Source organism: Solea solea, chromosome 13, assembly GCF_958295425.1.
Source record: "Solea solea chromosome 13, fSolSol10.1, whole genome shotgun sequence".
Classification (NCBI taxonomy): domain Eukaryota; kingdom Metazoa; phylum Chordata; class Actinopteri; order Pleuronectiformes; family Soleidae; genus Solea; species Solea solea.
The window spans coordinates 3,803,742-3,822,814 of NC_081146.1; the positions used below are offsets into that span (position 1 = coordinate 3,803,742).

The 19,073-nt window shown below is 39.7% G+C and overlaps 1 protein-coding gene across 1 annotated transcript in view; it reads left to right on the top strand.

The window, feature by feature from the left end:
* grik3 (glutamate ionotropic receptor kainate type subunit 3) overlaps window positions 1–19,073 on the top strand; it is a 124,827-nt gene that overhangs the window by 88,744 nt on the left and 17,010 nt on the right. The window contains exons 11-12 of the mRNA XM_058647563.1: window positions 5,960–6,183; window positions 17,086–17,204. Of these exons, the coding sequence (XP_058503546.1) occupies window positions 5,960–6,183; window positions 17,086–17,204 (343 nt within the window). The remainder of the gene's footprint in view (window positions 1–5,959; window positions 6,184–17,085; window positions 17,205–19,073) is intronic.

Sequence of the window (19,073 nt, forward strand, 5' to 3'; positions counted from 1 at the left end):
TCGACATTTTACTAACTAGATTGGAAAATACTTAATACAAACAAGCCCAAAGGGAGCATTTCGCCACCTAGTGTAGTGGAGGTGGCTGCACTTTCTTGATTCCCCCGATAATGCTTGCATACTGGGATAGTGGTCTAATTAAATGGAGTAGCTTGATTTAACTGTGCATGGAAATGTACTGACTGATTATTGACGGTGTGTGGTGGCATGTGTGTGTGACATCTACAGCGTTGCACTACTGCCCTCTTTCCACATCTCCATATCCCCGTCTATTTCTTGTTTCTTGCTGCTTCTTTTTCTTTCTCGTCTTTCTTCTTCTGCACTTTAGAGGTCACCACAGCAGATAATCTGCTTCCATTTTGTCTGATGCCTTGTCCTCTTCTGTTTCACCAACTGTCCTCGTGTCCTCCTTCACAACATCAATGCACCTTCTCAGTGGTCTTCTTCTTTTCCTCCATCTCCATCATCAACATCCTTTGTCTAATATCCTTTGTTTGCACTTGACCAAACCATCTCAACCTTGCCACCTCCAGCTCCGCCTCCTGTCTTTTAGACAGGGCCACTGTTTCCAAGCCATGCAGTGTAGCTGATCTCAAGTGTTTTTGGTGATTGAGGGAAACATCTAGATGAGAACTGCAACTATATTTACAAATAGTAATAGTAATAGCTATTTTGATAGTCAATTGGTTAAATTAGTTTTTTTTAATATTGAAAAATACATGCGATTTCAGCTTCACATGTTCTGGTTTCTTTCGTCTAGGACAGCAAATTGAATATATCTGGCTGGTGAACCAAATTAAGAAATGAGGACATCATCATGTTTAGGTTTGGGAAATGGATCGACAAGGCAAATTTCTACAATTTATGGTTGAAGCAACTGCTCAATAATTCAAGAAAATAATTGATTTATCAAAAAAAAATTAAGTTGCTAACGTAGTCTAGATTTTATTTTTTTTTTTAAATCTTAGAAGAAAGATAAAAGAGAATAATCATTGACTGGATGATCACAAGTTAAACCACAACAGCAAATCCTGTTCCAGGGAACCACACTGAGGCTGCTGCTTATGCAAAGCTTACATGGTGTGTGCTACATCATCAACCCTTTGTATGTTTAGATATCAGATATGAGAGAGTTTTGATCCATCTACTCTATCATGTGTTTACACCTGCATTTAAATGTCATACTGTACATTTACTACGGAGCAATTTGTATGGACATGTACAACTGGCAAGTACAACCTTTTTATATTCCCTCAGCATCTCAACACTCGTGTAAAGCAACCATTAGTTTAGTGGAGTGTGTCTACGTGCACAAGACAATTCACAAAAATTACATAAGACAAATATAGCCTGTAAAGCAGTCTGCAATTGTGTGTTGAGCGACAAAAAGCCTTGGTGCATAATTTCTGCATGTTTGGAGTTTGAGTACAGGAAATGCACTCATACCCTTCACTGGCCTTAAGGGTTTAATTAAAACAACTATAAGAAACAGCTCAATATACTAATGCTAAGTATGTTTAGCATTAGTCAGTGGGTCGAAAAGGTCTGAATCTTGCATACCCAGGCTTATATCCACAGTGCAGTGTCAGCACTGGAGAATGGTGTACTTGCACTATTACCATTCTGCTATAGATGAAATGAAACTGGTGTTTGTTTGCATTTCTTTAACACACACTTGTCTTTTAATTACAGTGGTCTTGGGTTTGTACTGAGCCCACACAGGGACAATGCCCCTGCACAATAGTGTTCCAGGGAAGATTTGTTTATTTGTGAAGGTGTTTACTCTCATTAAACTCGCAATATGCAACATTCTGTCTCTCAAGATATCAGGAAACACAAAAAATACTCATTCTCTGTTTTGTTATTGTGGCCAGTCTGGCAGTTGCATTTGAGTGCCCTTGGAAATGTCAGCGCCTGCGTTTAAATATGTTGTTCACATGCAATCGTTTGCCCCCATCCCCAAATCCTATTGACTACCTGTTATTGGAAGCTGAGAGATCAGGATGTTGTGATCACAATTTTGTGGGTTCCACTTACACAGAAATAGAACACGACTATAACAGCCACTCAGTAGTGGCAGAATGACAGAAAGTAGTTCTAAGTGTACAGCTGAAGGCAACTGTCTGGATTTTTCTTTTAAAGAAACCACATTTTCTGGGGGCTAAGAAAGCTTCAGACAAGGAGAGAAATAAGACCAGTCGGGCATTTCCATGTCTATGAACTGGAAAATGGCTCCAAAATGAGCCACAGTCCTCCTCCTGGCCTCATAAAGAACTTGATACATACATCATGTTCCTAACCAACTATAATAGGCACAATAGCTTATAAGCATTAGCATGTCATGATCCCTTTTATTTTGCAGTGACTGGTGGCACTCAAGTATTCCATATTGGACTTTAAAAGTGGCAAATCATTTGCAGAAGCAGTAAACTATGTATGATCATTGTGTGAAACTTGATCATACATGAGAGACATGAGAGACATGAGGGACACCAAGTGGTACATTGCAGTTCAGCTCGTATTATTGCAGTTTGGATTTGTACATTCTGATCTGGCTTTGGTTTCCACCATGGGTTATGCGAGCTGCATGGTGATAGCTACATCAGGTACGTAAATAGCCTGATGTCATGCAAGCTTGGCACCTTATAAATTCCACAAAAGAATTCGATCCAGCATTGCCATGTTCTTTCTTCTTACCATGTGGCTGTTTATCACAAGAATAAGACAAGCTTTGTTTGACAGTGTTTTTCTCTCGTTGCACAGAAGTGACTTTTCTTTGTTGATCTTTAGGAGCTGCATCACGGTGTTTGGTACCCGAACAGAAGGGTGCCAAAAAGTGGGACAGTACAGATTGGTTATTTTGGTATCCTCCTCAATGCTTTACAAAACTCAAACCAACCCAAAACCAAACTGTACTTGGTGAAATCAGGACTATGTAGCCAGTGGCAGCCTCACATTCACAGTCTATTTCCAATTAGTTGAACCATCTTGGTGGCAGCTTTGTGAAACCTTGGGACTGTCATCAGGTGAGACAGTGGGGTAGTAAGCTCACCATCTGCAAAGCCAGATAACACAAAGCCCAGCTGTATGTGGCATACAGCTGGGCACTATCAGCTTTATCTTGCTTGTACCCCGTTTGTTTGCCTCAGCATTAAAACAGAACACGGATGTGCGGCATGCATATTAACCTGCCGTAGGGACGTCTGGAATCACACGCTGGTTGATCTTCCGGCTGAGTGGCAGCTTGGTTCAAAGCTGCATTTGGCAGCAGAGAACAGTGGGAGCACTTTGGCATGTGCACATTTAAACAGAGACAGCAGATACATGGCATGATGCACCAGCTTTCTCATATTTTCATCTCTTCAGAGGCCACCGTGTGTTTCACCACCATGGTGCTGACCACAGGAGTACGTAATCCACAGTTCCACATGCAAAGTAGAAATGTATTCTTTCTCACTTGTGTTTACTGTGGCGTGGTAGTTATGTTGTGAGTCTGTGGGAAGAGCTGTCTAAGCCACAGGAAAAATGAAACTCATATTATGACTAGCCCAAGGGCCCGAAGAGTGAATAAAAAGGACATTCTGAGTTCACAAGAGGAGGGAAGACGTGGCTGCTTCATTCAGCTCAGCTTGTCATCTCATCAAGATTGCACGAGTTTCCGAAACAAGATTTAAACTGATGTTACGTACGTCCCACAGTTCTGCATAAACCCCCACGACAAAAGTAGAGCTTCACACAACGCGGTTAATATGTTGGTGGGTGATCTGCTGTATGAACAGATCCTGTTCCTCTCCCATCGCTCAGTACGTAGGAAGTAAAAGAAAGCTTCCCTTTGTGAGCTGTCTTGTTTCTTTGAGGAAAGAGGTATCCGAGCGTGAACCAAGCAGCTGGTTTCATTAACCTCCTGTCCAGACATGGTGCGGGGGAGTTGTGGGGAGTCGTAGATGTGAGCTGTAATTTCCTGAACATGCAGTCATACACATACAAAGGGTGACTGAAACATATCCTGGCAGTTTCAACTGTATAATGCTGTAAGTGTGCCATTATTTAATTCTCCTGACATTAGATTTAAAGATGGATTTGTATGATGCATGATACCCCACACACACACACACACACACACAGACACCCTCTCCCCATCCGAGCTCCCAACATCCCTGCCCCCCTCTACCCTGAACATCTCCCCTCTCGCCTAATGGACATTACCAATTTGCCTATGGACGCTGAAATAACCTTGCTGTTATATTCGTAGACAGCCCATGTATACTGCAGTGTACACTGTATACTGCAGTGTACACCTTTTATAAAAACTCCCAGCATATTTCTATTTTCTTTTTCTATTTCTGAAGATTGCACTGACCATGCTGCTACACTGATATGTGGACCATATTGGACTGTTGACAATAAAAAATGGAAATTTTGAACTGGACTTTTTCATGTTATCCATTGTTTTCCAGCAAGTTATAGAATAGAATAGAATAGAATAAGTCTTTATTGTCCACCAGGGTAGAACATTTTCTTATAATATTACTATATTATCAAATTTAAACGTGATGGAAGGAAGGAAAGCATCGTTAATGTCATTATACAACCGGTATTGCACAATGAAGTTCGATGACAGATCAGAGCCGCTGCGACTGAGCGTGCCGCCACAAGGGACCAACCTGACCGAATGTGTCTTACATTCTAACATGTTTTTTTGATAGTGGGAGGAAACAGGAGAGCCCGTGGGAAACTCACACAGACAACATGTAAACTCCACACAGAAAGGGAATCAAACACAGCACCTTCTTGCTGTGAGGCAACAGTACTAACTACTATTAACCACTGCGCCACCATGCCGCACACATGGACTAGCATAGTCCATGGCCCATAGTATTGATTTAAGATTCTGTGACACTCCAATGAACAACAGCATTCTTTTAATTGCTAAACGCTAACGCTCGAATGCCAACATGGTTATAAAGTCATGCTGAGGTTTTAGCGACCCATCAATAGTCATTGATTTATTTGGTTCCCAACTTTGTGGTTGAACGAAAGGAGCAGTCAGGGTATCAGCACTGACATTAGGAGTCGTCTTCTGGGCACCATGAACGTACCAAGTTACTTGGTAATTAATTCAAGTCTTATCTGTGTTAGAAGTGTCATGCAGACGCGGTTACTTCTGAAAACCAAGCTGCTAGCTTGGCCAAAAAAGAAAAGAAATTGCTGCCTTGAAAAACAAAAACAGAGAATATAACTATTTGAGAAAAAGTGTTTTTAAATAAAAAACAATCTTTATCCAGGCAAGTGTTTCAGCTTTCTGTCAGAAGTAATAGGTTTCCAGACTACACCTATTCCCCACACTCCGGCATTTTAGAGCCCACAAAATGGAGAAGGTTAAAAATGTGGCTGGCTCCATTTTCATTCGAAAGGTCTGGGTTTCCATTTACTTTGGACAGACATAAATAGAAACCATTGGAACCAATGGCATACTTACTTACCTATATTCACTTCTTAATGGTTCTTATCAGCAGCTACTTGACTATCAACTGTGAACAAAATATTCCAATTTCACCTCTTCATCAGTGAAATAGATACACTGTAAATTTTAATGGGTCTTAGTATGGAAGCATGTTACTTCTGAAATGGAGATGAAACACTTGTCAGGACACAGTTCATGTTAAAATGAAAACATAGTAAAAATGTAAAATCATGTGACCATTGAGCTACACTGAGCATGTACATGCCAACCTAAACAGGAAGAAGATTTCTCTTGTGAAACTGAAACTGAATATAAGTGTTGATAGAGCCAGAATAAAATGCAGTTTTCAAACAAAAAGAGACAGCGGTGTTTTCAAACGTCTTCATATCTGAGGCTCTAAAATCACTGGGTAATGTGGACAGAAGTATTCTAAGCAGAATGTTTGCCTTTTTAAATGAAAATGGAGAAATTATTGTTTTCATTTGTCTTCCACAGAGAGCAGACTTGGCAGTGGCTCCTTTCACCATCACCTACATGCGTGAAAAGTTTGTCGACTTCACCAAGCCCTTCCTGAACACGGGCATCAGCATCCTGTATCGCAAGCCCAACACCACCAACAGCGGCTTCTTCTCCTTCCTGAACCCCATGACTCCAGACATCTGGGTCTACATCCTCCTGGCGTACCTCGGGGTTAGCTGTGTCCTTTTTGTTATTGCCAGGTGAGTGCAGGATTTATATGCTCTTCCGCCCATCAGTCTTTCATACATTTCTCTCTGGGGCCCTTGAATAGACGTAACAATTTACCCTGCCATCACTGCAATCTGAGATTTGAGGACATCGGCCAGTTAATCATACTGTGGTAGCTGCCAGGTAGTGATCAAGACAGTTATGTCTGCATGGGCTCGAACAGCCTGACAGTGGGAGGGAGGAATACACACACACACACACACACACACACACACACACACACAAACCCTTAAGTCGCAAAGGCCTTTTCATTTTGACTTTTTTCTTTTCTTGTGCAACATTATCTCTGAACAATTATGTCCCCAAACTGCATTCTCAGTTATGTTTTGTAAGGACCTTCCCAAAGGATGTTTTTTTTTTCTCAGATTCCATCAGTTTGTTAGCTCCATTTTCATTGTTTTTTACATGTTTCATTTTCATAACTACTAAGTGCCTTGCATTTTTTGATGTGAGTATAACTGTGGGGCGACAGCGGCATCTTTGGTTTGATTTCCGACTCCACTATTCTACATGCCGATGTGTCCTTGGGCCAAATGGATAAAAATCACGTCGTTTTCCATCATTTCATAATACCTCCTCAACATGGGCGGGGTTGTCATAGCACGACTGTGTGTAACTGCCGTGATGTCTATACGTGACACAAACTAGAGACAGGCGAAGCAGTTTGTGTACTGAATCATTAGAATCAGTTAATTAAAAAGATGAGTTCACCGTATCGTTCAGTACTTCATGCATGACCGAAGCGGAGACTCTGTCTGACACAGTCACTGAACTGAAATACGGATGAACGAGTTGTGATTCAGGTCATGATCTCTGGCTTTTAGCAGTGCTGTCGCTAAACACACCAGACTCCTCTGTTAAATATTGAGATATTAGAAATGTCCTTGGTAAATGTTGGAGATAAACACATGTTTTCAGGATTTTCAAGTCTTTCTAACTCCGGCAGCCGGCAGTCTGTCGGCTCAGCTCGCTTGGAACTTGCCAGAGCAGGTACCAGGTGCTATCCCTAATGGAAAAGCAAAAAAAACAGTACAGTCGAGCCGAGTCGTGCTAGAACTGTATTATGGTAAAGCGTAATTAACCTCACATTTCTCTTGACGTTAAAGATGTATGAAAGATAGAAAACATGCTGCAGATAGATGTGCTGTATGAACGTGTGTAAATGGGTGTGAATGGCAAAACTGTAGTGTAAAGCTGTTTTGAGTTGTCATCAAAGACTAGAAGAATATAAATAACCTTTACCAGAACTGTGTTATGAATTGTACACACTCTCTACCATTGTCGTTTGACGTTGCACCAGTTGCGATGCAGGTCGATGGTAACAACGCTCTGCACACATGTATAAGCAAAAGCTGCATAGATTCCGATATGACCACTCTCACTCGTCTCGCATGACCACATATTGGATATATAACCAATATATGACCACATGTTCAGATGCAATGTTCAGATCTCCAGCCCTGACGTTCAAATGCGTGATGTTCATGATTGATTTTGCCATGCTGCCACCATGGACTTTGACATCAGCAGCATGAACACACAATCAAAAAGCTGCTTAGATTCTGATATGACCAATTCCACTCATGTTGCATGACCGACTTAAGGCAACATTCAGATGAGATCAGATATGAGGGTTCACATTTCTAACTACAGGTGTCTTGTATCTGAACATGACTCACACCTCGAATGGCACATGTGCGCAAAATCATACATGCAGTAAAAAGCTGCTTAGATTCTGATATGACCACTTTAATGTTGCATGGCATACTGGATATACTATATATATATATATATATCCAATCAAAAGACCACAAGGCTCAGACTACGTATCAGATATGAAGGTCGTAACTACAAATGTCTTGCATCTGAACATGAGCGGCACACATGCATAAAATTGATTTTGCCCTGCTGCAGCCATGGAGTGTGACGACATCAACAGCATGTACATCCAGTTAAAAAAAAAACTGCTTAGATTCTGATATGACTGCTCTGATTAATGTTACATGGCCACATGACAACAATCTGATTTGAAGATCAGTCTCCACACAGCTTTGAAAAAAAAAAAAAACAGATCTTGAACACATGAATAAAAAAAATTGTTTCAGCTTAGCAATTCAGCCTGAATGTTATCTTTTGACACATCACCAGTGGTGCCGGGTTTGGCAGTGTCTTGTAACCAGATGACAGCTAGACATCTGTAAAAACATTTCCATAATTTTCATGTAAACTTTTCAATTTGGAATATTTCCTAAATTCCAAAACTAAAGTTCACAATTCCATGGAAAGTTTCTGGAAATTTACTGGGAATTCCCCATCCCCTTGCAACCCTATCCCACACAGCGGTATTTATAGACTGGAAGAGAGAGAATGAGATGTCCAGGAGACAACCATGAGATGGCTATGTTTTTTATGGAGTCTGCAAAACATCAGACCATGATCTTTTCTTTTCCTTATCAGGTGCTTTTGTTCCCAACAAAAAAGTTCAGGTTACTCACTGGACCTAAACGTGCATTCATACCAGGGAATGATTATCATCATCCTCCTTTCCTCAAACCACCAAAATAAGTTTAAACACCATCAAATGACATAAAATGACATGTAATCAAATAAATATCTGTATTAGGTAAATGACTAACATAATTCCATTAGAGAGAGAATTAATAATTATAAAATTGAGACTGAGACTGCACTTTTATGTTTGTGGGAAAGGACTTTTTAGGAGACTGGGTTGTCTGGGGAGATGTCTATGAAGCTGTGGAGCTTCAAATGAAGCACCCATGGAAGCAAAAATCGAATTTAGCAACACAAAAGTTAAAAAAAAAAAAATACTTAAAGCGAAACTCATAAATCAAATATCAAATGTATTTATTTTGGAAGATAACCTAAAAGATTGCTGCCAGTATAAGTCAAAGTCATTATGGATGGAGATTATTAGTTGATGAAATCCTGGTAGTAACATTGTCTGTATTTCCTGCCACTTCTCATGCAAAGTGGTGCTTGAGGAAGTTCTAGAAAAGCGGGGTTTTGAAAGAAGCATTTGTGGAGTTGGAGAGCAAACAGCTGCACTTCTCTAACCTCCTTCGTTGTGGTGAGCCCAAACAGATTCTGGAGTGGCTGCACATAAGTACAAAATCATCTTAAATTGTTGCATCTGTCTGGCCTTGATAGCTGACAAGCTGCATCCCAAAATGTGCATCATTTGACAATGGGAAAAAAAAACAAGAAAGCAATCACTCATCTTCACATCCTGAGGGCTACTTCAGCACAAGTAGGTCATTTTAAATAATGCTGTTAAGGCATTACCAATAATATCAGACCAGAAAAGGGGAAAAAAGAAGCAGACCTTTTATATACCACTCATGTTCCACTCGTTTGTAATATAAACACAAATTGTCCTTTCAATGCTATTTTGTGATTTGAGTTGGTAAACCAGCCATTTCTTATATGTCAGGGATAAACCGATACGATACTTGGTATCAGTATCTGTCCGATACTGGCCAAAATAACTCCAGTACAATCCATACACGCCAAATATGATGTAAATGATTCAGTAAGCACAGGCAACATACTGAAGAGCTGTCTGCTAACGCTGTCACATGACCGGAGTGAAGTTTGCATCATGTTTTTGAAATGGCTGCTTAAGGTTAGGTGATAAATGTTTCAGCACAAATGTCCTGAGCTGAGTTTACAAGAGGTAAAAGGCTGATACCTGGATGAGAAGGAATTCAAGATTGTGATATTTGTGTCAGTGTCACGCACAAAAAAGAGTGATATGAAGCCCCTTCGATAAGTGTTTGAAAAATGAATCACCTTAATTTTATTCATGTATTTGAAAACACACCAAATGTGTTCGCTGACAACCAAAACATTCCCATCAGTGTCTTCACTCAGTCTCTTTCAATTGCTGTTTTCAAGCATCTGCTGCACTATAATTATGATGCAATGTGCATTTTATTGATTTCTTTCAAAGGTAGACACTGTTTCATAGAGGTAGGTGAATAAAAATGGACTGTACGTAATTCTCTTAAACGTGCCAAGTTTAAAGTACATATAAGAGAATGTAAGGGAAACAATACATTTGATTTTTCCATCTTCAGCATCTTGTGTTTCAAAACAGTGTGAAAACTAATAAAAATACATATATTAAAAGGAGTTTCTAAGTTTAGCTTTTCACAAAAGAGAAAAGAAACACATGGGATATAACCTTCCAGTGTTCAGTCTGATGTGACTGATTTTACAACTACTAAAGCATAAATATTTTATGTTTCCATTGTATTGCCTCAAGACCTTATTCTTACTTCTACACTGATCACCACCTTTGCTTAGTTTTTAGTGGGTTTTATTTCCAACTAAATCACATCTTTTGATGTTCCCAGTCAAAAAAGACTGGGAAATTGATAAGACTGTATTATGTACCAGAAAACATTCCCACACACTCATCCAAACCACTAGATGGTTCACTACCTTGTTAAACTTTGAATTGTATTGAAAATGTATAGTTTTTAAAATGACAGCAGTTAAAATACACCGGTCACATGAGACCACTGGACACTGAAAGAATGGGGGGTTCAAGGAACACGGGAGAAAGTGTTTTCATCATAGACAGAGTTTGAAGCCGAGCTCACATGAAGTCATTCGTCGGGGTCGCTAAAAAAACCAACAACTTTATTTTAAATTATTTTATCATAAATAATTCAGTTTTCAATACAATGCCTATCATTTAGATAAAGGAGATAAACAGACAAATAGAAACATGTTTTCCAACCAAAATGCACTCCAGTTACTACGAACAAAGCAAAGCACAAACACAGAATGCATTTACCCAACAATGTAGATTTTACATAAGTTATTGTATTATGAAAGTGGACAAAAGGGAAAGCAATGAGAACAGCGCTTGGTGAAAGTGCTGAGGAGCTTTTTGATGTCACTGGTGCTGAAATAACCATTGGCTTTGACCAAAAGGCATTTTGTGTGCAAAAACCTCACAACAGCACTTGTACTTGCAAATTATCATAGTAACATGAGCACAATGATCCACTATAGACAATCTTAATAAACTCTCATCAAATGATGATTGTGCTGCAGAAAACATGAGCCTTATGCAATATATAGATCCTTCATACAGAATAAACGTAACTTTAACAATATCACACAACAAACTGAAACAAAACCAGTGTCTTACCTAGTGTACAAGTAAAATATTTATTATTTGTGATTATATTTATTCATCAATAAATGTTTTATTGGACCTTTTTAAGGACTTGAGCCACCCCACAAACTCCACCTTTGTTTTCCATCAAGTTTAGGCGTCTGTCCACGCCCATACCGCATGTGCAACTGAGCAGGCTGTGTTTGTTTATACAGTAAAATGCAGATGTGTTCAAATCTATTTAAAACTGACTGTGCATTTTTTCTGTAAACTTGTTTTGTCACATACTATAAATCACAAATGCAGAAGAGCCTCAAGTAAAAAAGAAAAATCATATAGGAGGAATAAAAAAAACAACTGCAGTCAGTGTTGTCTAAATAAATGACATTTAATGACTGGCAGAAGTGAAACATTAGCAGAGAGTGCATGTTGCATAATTGTACTGGGGTGTGCAAATTAAATATAATGTCTGTAAATGCAAACATGGTGTTTTTGCTTTGTATGATGTTTGGATGCCAAGTTGTTTTTGAGGCCTCCTCGTCTGTGTGGGCTGTTCTCTTGGCTGACATTTAATCGTGTTGTTTAGCAGGCAATTTGGTATATGGTTGCACAGCACACAATCTGAATCTAATGGCTCTACTTTCAACCACAACCTTTTTAGAAATTAGGGGTATTGGATTTTCACCATAATATTTCCTGCGTGGAGACTGCACTCACAATATGTTTAATAATTATTACTTTCATTCTCTTGTGCCATGTTTATATCCAGGCTGTGTTTAGATGTGTGTAAAGCAATCACATTTTCTGTGCCTCTTCACCGTGTTATCTGACCATAGCTTTCAATTTATATTAAAGAATAACAAAAATTAGACTGGAGGAATGAAATGAAATGGTAGGGAGAAGCAGATTAGTTTGACAGCAGCCCAGGGCCTCTCTAATGGGAGTCTTAAGAGAAACACTCCAAGATGAAAGCACCAGTGAGTATATTGGACAGTGGTAATATTTATGTGCAGGGAACAGCACTTGGACAAAACATTCCCTTATTGGGAATGTCTAATTGGTTAAATAGGATGAGATTTAAAATGGACTATATTACCAAATGCTTCTGCATTCAATCTAATGTAATTAGATTGAAGTGTCTCTTTCTCTTGGACAATATAAATGTCAGCTAATTAAATGTGCCTGTATGTACGATGTGTCATTAGAATGGAGGATGTGCACTTAACTCTCAAACTACTAGACTTGTAGGATGGTCATTGCGGTCATTTTGACCATCTTTTGAACAAATTGTTCCATTTTTTTTCTCCCTCTCTAGGGGTCGCCACAGTGGATGATTTGCATATTTGATTTGGCAAAGATTTTTTTGTCGGATGTCCTTCCTGACACAACCCTCCCATTTATCCAGGCATGGGACTAGCACTACATTAGATGACCCCCGGGGGGCAATTTCAGCAGGAAGTCTAACTGGCAACCCTTCGGTTACAAGCCAAGTTCCCTTACCACTTAGCCATGGTTCTGCCCAACAAATGAATGTAAAATTTAGAAATGCATAGATGTGCCATGTTAGAATAGGTAATAATAAACATAAACAACATGCATTTCAAACCCCTTTATGGACTTACAAAAAACCTTATGAAGCCCAAACTGATCAAAACGGTCACATACATGTCTATGACAATTTGATAAACAATATTTGTTTAAATAATTAAACTACCATGCAGGAAACTTATAATAAAACATGTAAAATCAAAAGTAAGTTGGCTCACTGAAGGGCATTGGGTTGTTTTTGGCGGGCAAACATTGCACCATGGTTCCATAGTTACATAGTGATTCATTTTCATTTTCACTTATTAGCTTGCAAACATTTAAAAACAGTCTGAATGTCTTGGTAGTTCCAGTGTTATCTCCATAATGGGTTCCATTTCACTTCTCTCTTCTTCTGCCATTATACCCCTGTCTACTATAGCTCATCAAAGTAACAGATATGCCACATTTCTAAATGAGATACTATCAAACGTCTCAGTGATCAAACTCCACTTAGCAGAACACTGGGAATAAAGCGGCAGAAAAGTTTTTTTAGGGGGAAAAGAAATGATCATCGTGATAAAATCAGCTTTATTTTGTTGGTCGGCCGTTCAGCTGCTGGAGACAGCAGAGCTGGCTCAGTGGGATTAGTGCCAGGTGAGTTGATTGGCATGGCTGTAACGAGGTGTCAATCATGCTTGTCACTAAAAGGGTGGACATTTTTAGTTGATGAACTTTTGTGAAGCAAAGCTGTGTGCCAGAAAAGAGCTAGACAGCAAAGCACACGGATGCTCAGTCTGTTTGAGTTGTGCGCGGCAAACCAACAGTGTCTTTGGAAGAGCTGTATGTGTGGTATGATATGTTACAACTGACACTGTTGGCCGCAGCCCTGCGAGAGAGGGAGGGAGGGAGGGAGGGAGGTGTCACTTTTTTAAAACAGCTGATCCGTGTGTGGAGCATATGCAACACATTTGCACTAACTGAGACTAACAAAGCATAAAAAGAACAACACCATAATGAGTTCACACAAGAAATGATTTACTTCCTCATAACTGATTTTCAGTCTGGCATGGGTTCTGTTGTTCTTTTCATGCATATACAGTAACATACTATTATCTTTACTATATTTCCTTCATTTTTAGATTCTTTAAAGTAGCCACCTTGTGCTTTGATGTCAGCTTTTCATGAGGTAGTCGGGAATGGTTTTTCATCAGTCTTCCCACAGGTGCTGAACACTTGGCTGCTTTGCCTTTCCCTCTGTGGTCCAACACATCCCAAACCATCTTAACTGGGTTTAGGTCAGGTGATTGTGGAGGCCATGCCATTTGACACAGCACCCCACCACTCTCCTTCTTGGTCAAATAGGCCTTACTTAGTCTGGAGGTGTGTTCAGACTTCAACTGTCCTGTTGAAAAACAAATCATTGTCCCACTCTGCGCAAACCAGATGGCATGTCACTGCAGAATGTCGTCATAGCCATGCTGGTTAAATGTGCCTTAAATCAGTATCAACAGCAAAGCACCCCCACAACATCACACCTCCTTCTCCATGCTTCATGGTGTGAACCTCACACGTGGAAACCATCTGCTCACCTTTTTCGTGTCTCACAAAGTCATGGCAGGTGGATTTCCACTGGTCTAATGTCGAGTTTTTTTTGCGTGTTTCTTGGCCCGAGCAACACTCTAGTTCTTCCTCACTAGTGACTTCTTTGCATCAATTCAACCATGAAGGCTGGATTCACATAGTCTCTTCTGAACATCTAATGTTGAGATGTGTCTGCTCCATGAATTCTTATCTGAGGTGCTGTTAATTTGCGGTTTCTGAGGCTGATAACTCTGGTGAATGCATCCTCTGCAGCAGAGGAAACTCTTGGCCCCCCTTTCCTGTGATGCTTTTCTGACCTTCACGTCTTAAAGTAATGATGGATTATTGTTTCTTTTCTCTGAGTTGAGTGATTCTTGCTAAAATTAGAACAGCTCTAGGACTATTCACTGAATAGAACTGTGTACCAACCTCCTCATAAAAAAACAGATGGTCTCAAACACATTAAGAAGGCATGAGACATTCACAAATTAACTCTCGACAAGGGTCACCTGTCAACCATTCCAGGTGACTCTCTCACGAAATGGATTGAAGGAATGAAAGACATTTGCTAAGCTGCCATCAAAGCAGAAGGGGGGCCACTCTGAAAAGTCTAAAAAGAAAACATTCTGGTTTATTGAGGTTTTTTTTTTGTTTACTACATAATTCCATATGTGTTCTTTCAAAGTTTTGCCGTCTTCAGTGTTCATCCTCAATGTATAACGTCACAAAAACCAAAGAGAGATGTGTCCAAACGTCTGACTGATACTATATATCGGGGGAAAGTAGAGTGACATTTAACGTGTTTAATCTCAGCATCTGCCTCTGAAAATGAACAAACGCGTCAACCAGAGATAAAAACGGAAAGATGGGCTTTAAGGAGTCCTTTCATTCTCAAACATGCAATTTGATACCATCTGAAAAAAAACATTTCTTTGTGCCTCACTGGTCACCGATGGCTACAAAGCATATTAGAGAGATTTCGAAAAATGTTAAAAAATAATCTCCATGAGTTGATTTAGATTGGTTAGATTTGACATTTCTTTAAAAATGAAAGTTTCCACTTTTTACATCTGGTAAAACTTGTGGTAAAACATCCATGGACGGCGGGTCATATTGGGTCTCACAAGTTATGATGTCCACAAACTAAATTAAAGCTGCACTAGTCAACATTTTTTTGTGAGAGCAATGCATCATATGACTATGTGTAAAATGAAAGCTGCTGCTTATAGTGATGAATAGACTGAAAAGAAAGTTTCAACCCACTCTGCAGTGCCCTTCAGCTACTGAGTTGTGGTTTTAGTCTTAGAGGCCACAGCCTTAATGTTTTTAACGTCAAACTTGTTTCGAACAGCAATCAGCTGTTGTCAGCTAAAAAGCTCCCAAGTAGAAACTCTACGTTTGAGCGGCCAAAAGTGAATGGCAGACAAACAACCAACATTCATCTTGTGGACAGAAACACGACTCTAAATTATTACCACAGTTTGTCTGTGTCAGCTGTGTCTGTAAATAAGCAACTGTCTGCTAATGTTCACCGGATCAAATTTACAGTATGCGATACTCTCCCCATCGCTGTAAATGGAAAAAAACAACGACGACCTGCTGTCCTAATAATTGATTGTGATTCTACTCCAAGCCAAAGGTGAAACTAGCTGTTACTCTCCACCTTATCTGATGGGATACAGTTTTTTAGATTCTTCTTAAAGTGCATATAGTGTGATAAAAAATAAAATATCTCCTCTGACTTTCTCACCTCACAGGGAAACGTGAAATCTTAGACAAGATTAGCATGGGTCCTTGAAGTCCGTTTGTGAATTTAAAAAAGGACCTTGAAAGTGTTTGAACATCACCTTAATGGGTCATTGAAAGTGTTAGAATTTTTGTGCACGAATTTACGTTTATATTAGGTAATGTCTTCCGTCGTGGATGGCTCTGGTTTGTTACGACACCACCTGCATTGTGTCCTGCATTGCTTGATGTACGTAGACTAGGCCTAATGTTGAGTAGTGATAACTGACGGCATTGTGGACTGTGTACACTGTCTCTGCCATTTATGCAACATTCTATGTAGAACAATGAGCGAGGAACGTTAAGCAAGAGAGAACAAATTCCATGATCTCGCTGCAAATCAATAAAAGTCGACGCCATGGGTGAAGTGGCTCTTACAAGTTGCCCTCCTTTCTTGAGCTGTGTCTGCGCTTGAATTTGAGGGAATTGGTCCTGGAAAGTTCTTGAATTAGCTGTCAACCAAGGTGTGGGAACAATGTGTCTGCACTTGAACTTGAGGGAATTGGTCCTGGAAAGTACTTGAATTTGCTGTCAACCAAGGTGTAGGAACGGTGCTTTGAGGAGGAGTTAATACTGTGCCTAAAGATCCTAAAAAAAAACCTTTTTTAGTCTTCACTCCATGATTCTTTACGCCACAGTTGAAACACATTTTCACATGTTCTCAGAGACTATTTTCTATCATAGATAATGTGTGAAGAGGAGAAACTCACTGCATTTGCTTAATACGCACTTTAAGGAAAGGCCATGCGTACAGAAGTGATAAATAATAGATCTAATTTTGCTTTTCCTTTGATTTCATAACTGCTAAAACAGCTATCTCTTTCATTCCCAGGTTCAGTCCATATGAATGGTATGATGCCCATCCTTGTAATCCGGGGTCAGACGTGGTGGAGAACAACTTCACCCTCCTCAACAGCTTCTGGTTCGGCGTTGGTTCCTTAATGCAACAAGGTATAGTAGTACACATCTGTCAAAAGCAATACCACGACACTGCCCTCTTATACGTGCATGGCTACCCCGCACTTTCTGCCTCTTTAAGCTCCAAGATTTACATTCCGTGACTGTTTTATAAGACATTTTCCTGTCACGAACAACCACAGAGCTCATGACAAAGGAAGGCTGTTGTCAGCTACCTGCTGTTTAAAAAGAGAAGAGTAGGTGCCAGGTACTTGTCAGAGATTGGCAGGTAAGGATGGAAAACACTGCCGCATTTATTTGCCCATAACTCGCTGGCCCTGCTCAAGAGCTTTCTGAGTGTCGGGACACAAAGGGTAACTTGAGGTACATGTCTGACAAATGCCAGCTGTCAGCACATACTAGATCTGGCTGCTGTGATGTTTTCAGCACTGAATGAATTACACCCCGTGACCCACTGCAGAGAATCCATATGTCTCGCTCATCACAGCACAACAACTATAGTAACCTTCCAATTAAACGTCACTGTGATTTTGTTTATAAGATGACTGTACACAAGTATAGATGATGTGACAGGTCCCATTACATTGAATAGGGAAGCTGTCTACATTTGTGAAGGAGGGGTGGATGATATCAGCTCAATATTACAGGCACTTTGTGCTAATTATGTATAATACTCTAAATAAAAATTAAGCTAAAGGCTTTTGATGTTTGATATGAATCAACGCACACAGTTTAGGTGCAAAAATAATGTACACATATAACAGAAACTGACAAAAATAAAATGGATTCAATTGAATATTTGATAAAAATGCATGTGCAGACAAATTTAACAGCAGAACACTAAACAAGCTAATAATAGTATAAAACTGAATGTTTACATCACGGCTAATGTGAATCAAATCGCAATCACAATATCTGTCACAAAAATCACACGTAGATATTCAAATTTTATTTTTAAATTTGATATATTTTTATTTTTCTGTTTATGCCAATTGGTATCAAATGTATTTGGTATTATTTGTGTGAACGTGGTGTAAGTGTGGGCACAGTGCTACAGGATCTACAGAGTCATTGTAGGTTTGCATTTGTATTTACTTTACAACAGACATGAACTATATCTGCAGAGCCAGGAGGTGGATTTCCTCTCTGACAGCTCAGACGGGTCAAATCCTATCTCTGCGTGCTTGTTCAAGGATACAGCTTATGCCTCCTACAGACTTTAGGAGATCATTATAAGTCACTCTGTGCGACATGGATCTATAAACATGGCTGAAACATGATGCACGCAGACTATATGATGCTGGCACTTATTGAATCTTAGGCTGTGACGAAGCTATGTCCTCAGCTGCAATGCAAGTTAGAAAAGTCATTAGCATGCACCTGGGGTAAACAGCACAAGATAAATCTTGTTCTTCCAATCGTTCTCTTTATGTGTGCCAAGAGGCAGTGGATCCCACATACCGGCATTCTGTGTACGTTCTGCCTCCATTTTATTTGACTGTGTTGTGTTGATTAAGACTCCATTTCGCTTTTTTATTTGCTCGTCAGTAGATGTAGATCATAGCAGCACACACACACACACTGTGAGGTTCAAAAGGAATTGTTCGGCGGTCAAACAATTTGGCGTTTGGCGGTCAAAGGAATTGCCATGATTGTTTCCACCTCGTTTTCACTTTGGGGTCAACATTTGTCTTTAATTCTAGGAATCATTTATTGCAATGTAGGACAACAATTGTGCCTTTTAGTCAAGTTACATTCACTCCACTTGTGTCTGTTTGACTCCGGCCTAACACAGCTGAGTAAAAAAGGGAGGTGGTATGAGAGAATGAATTTAAATAAAACAAGTGTGCTATAGGTAAAACACCTCACCCTGTTTAGTGTTGGGCAAATTATGCAGGAAGT